General features: G+C 53.6%; 1 protein-coding gene across 1 annotated transcript in view; it reads right to left on the bottom strand.

Moving 5' to 3' along the window:
- LOC112461450 overlaps window positions 1-1,774 on the bottom strand; it is a gene marked incomplete at its 3' end in the record, with an annotated part of 2,902 nt that extends 1,128 nt beyond the window's left edge. Inside the window, exon 1 of the mRNA XM_025026693.1 lies at window positions 1-1,774. Coding sequence (XP_024882461.1) covers window positions 1-324 — 324 coding nt within the window.
- Window positions 1,775-3,144: the final 1,370 nt, after the last annotated feature.

The following is a 3,144-nucleotide window of genomic DNA, read 5'->3' on the forward strand; positions in this document are numbered from 1 at the left end:
TGTTTCCTCTTTGTCGCCGATTCTCGGAACCCTCGTAGGTGAACTTTCACCGCGATTAGACGACGGGTTTCCGCGCCCGCGATCCAACGGCTCCGCTTTTCTCACGCAACTTCCGGTCTTCCGTCGTCGATCTTTCCGGGCTCGTCTCGGTGACTGGCGCGATCCGTTATCGTCGATTCTCACGGCGGGCAAATGCGCGCAATCGGCTCGGCGTTCGTCGTTCGCTGAAGTTAACGCGCGAAGAATCAGCGTCGCAGTCGGGCAGTCGGCACGGGAATCACAGTGCAGCACCCTATGCCCGCCCGTGTCGATCTCAGCGGGCATGACGGTCTCATCCGACGCTTCTTTCTTTGCCCTCCTCCCCCCTGTCCACGTTGGTACAACCGTTTCCCGTCGGTTTGTTATAAATCGTCGCGTTTTCGCGCGTCTCCTCCTCGCGATTCCGACCTCTCGCCGCCGTCTCGAACGGTCTCGAGGAACGTCGTTGAATCGTCGCGATCGTCGTCGTCGGTGCAGTATCGATGAGGGCCGCGCTCGCTGCCAGTTGGCATTACAGCCGACTTCCGGTCACTTCCGCCTCCGAAGAGGGTGCCTCGAGACGACGTGGGTCGCTGGAAACGAGGGATGCGGCTGCCAATCCGCTATTACCGTCCATGCACGTCCGTTGTCGTTTCGTTTTCGATTCTCTCGCATTCTTGCGGCTGCTGTCGGTCGCTACCTCGGTATTATATGACGTTATGCGCGCGCCCCGGTTACAGCCTCCGCGCAGTTCTTATCTATTGGACCAGCTGATCGCCGGATTCCGGAACAACTCGCCGCGGACGGGAAACGACGGGATCGATTCGCGGGATGACATCGGGTCAACACGGTGAATCTCGCGAGCTCCACAACGGAAATCGGCGCCGTGTTCTTCGCGCGAGATCGCCGAGGATACTCGAGACACTGCGAATGATCCTGGCAGCGGGTGATCGGTCGTTCTCCGGTAATCGGCGAGGCCGATCGGTCCTTTTTAAATAATTTTGTCGCGATATGCGGAGTGACACTATCGGCTGCTTTCGACGATTTTTCTCGGTCCTTATCTCTCTTTTTCCTTTCGTGAATATTAATCGACGAAAGCCAACATGCATTACCTCACATCGTCTTTCTCTTTTCTGTCGGATTTTTTTCTGTTAGTCTTAATGATGATCTATCTTCTTCTGGATCTCTCGTACACCCTTCCAGTCGTGGTTACACGCAGAAAAATCCTTTCGCGACAGATCGGCACAAACAGATCCCCACGTAACGCACTATCACTAATTTATCACTGGTTATCATTATCCGAAGAAGAAACATTGAGGCCTCCCTCGATCGACGTCTACAGTGAGGTACTCTATTATAAATCTCAGCGAGTTCGCGATAATGAAAAGTCAAAAGCGAGAGAGATCAAAACCGATTTATGAAACCGATCGCTGGTGTCGCAACCACTAAACATGTACCTTCCACGTGTTTTAAGAAACGTTTCAAAGAATACTCAAAAAATATTGCTACAGAACTCCGTTTGTTACCGATCTCTTCGATTTAGGGATCGACACAGCGAGATTGTTCGCCAATTGGTCGCGACGAAGAAGGGGACCAGGCCGAGCCACGCGATCGGCTAGGAGAGGTTTTCGCATACGCACACAATTGTCACAAGGGGGGTCGCGGCCACGCGCAGGGTTATCTCGCAGGGTCGTCGGATGGTGCCGGTGCGGCGTCCGAGAAACTACTGAACGAGTGCCGCAGTTCTCTTCCCCGACTCGCCGGGTTCGGGCACGCTCCTCGGTTCGCTCTCGTAGAGAGACCGAACCGGCGCGGCGGTGGCGGCGGCGGCGGCGGCGGCGGCACACGAGCGCACACCACGGCGGCTTGGCGGCGGTGGCGGAGGCCAAGAGTGAAACCACCAACACTATATCAGCGGGACACACGGCGCGACTTGTTCTACTCACACGGGCCCGCCGCAGCAGCATCCATCCCATCCCGCGCGCTCCGGGAACTCCGAAAGAGCCGACTTGTTAATAGTGATCGTTCGCTGTCAGTCGTCTGACTGCGTTGCCGTCATCGTCGTCATTGTCGAAATCGTCATCGAAGTCGTCGTCCCCGTCCTCGTCCTTGTTGCCCCGTTCCGCTCGGTGTCGTCGCGTAACTGCATGTCCCGCTTCCGTCTCGTTCCAAGCAGCACGCGACAGATCTGGATGCTCGTTCGCTATACGCTCGCTACCGCACCAGGACCACCACCACCGTCAGAATCATCATCACCACTACCACCGGTTACCGTCACCACTACCACGCGCCACAGCTTTTTCTGCTCTCTCTCTTCTCTCTTCCTTTCTCTCTTTCCTCTTTTATGAGCTGATAAGCCTCTTCTGCTACTTCTTCTTCTTCGTTAAGAACTTCTTATCCTCTCACTCTCACTTGATATTCTTTTTCTTCTTCTTTCTTCTCTTGACTCTCCTGCCTCGATTTCTTCTACTCGTCTGTCTCTTCCTCGTTCTTCTTTGTTCCGCTCTTCTCACGTGATCCTCGTCTCTTTGACTCACCTCTCTTCGACCGCGAATCGTCCTCCAGTTCGCCTGGTCTATCCCAGATCCGTCGCACCGAAGAACACAGTTCTCGCGTTCTACTCTCTCTTCTTTTCTTCACGCGAGATCAGAATAGAGGAGCGACAATAGGGGGCTACTGCTCATCGGCGGGAAGAAAAGGACGGCCGGTGACAATGGCCATGAAGGACGTGCACGAACACCTGCGAACTCGGGAAGATGAATCGCTCGGAAATCGCGCCTCTTGCACGCGCGCTCGCATTAGGATTTCTCTCTGCCGTTTCTTTCTATTCTCGTTCTTTTTCTTTCTCTTGCAGTCTCTCCTCTGTCGCCACCTTTTTCCGCATGTAACTTCTTTTAGCGGGGTAGTTTTTGACGCTTTTTACATGACTGCTACGATTTGCTGCTGTGATTTGTTGCTATCGTTAGTAGTGTACGGATCGCGATGTCTTGTTAACTTCAGTTGAATCTTCTTTTTCCCATTCTCTCTTATTTGGAATAGAAAGCCTGGGTCAAACGGTACGCTGGATACTTCTACGAACAGAAAACAGATCGTTTTGCGGTTAGATCAAGTTTGTGTAATCATGAC

Source organism: Temnothorax curvispinosus, unplaced genomic scaffold (assembly GCF_003070985.1).
Source record: "Temnothorax curvispinosus isolate PA1 unplaced genomic scaffold, ASM307098v1 QBEX01001207.1, whole genome shotgun sequence".
NCBI classification, from domain to species: domain Eukaryota; kingdom Metazoa; phylum Arthropoda; class Insecta; order Hymenoptera; family Formicidae; genus Temnothorax; species Temnothorax curvispinosus.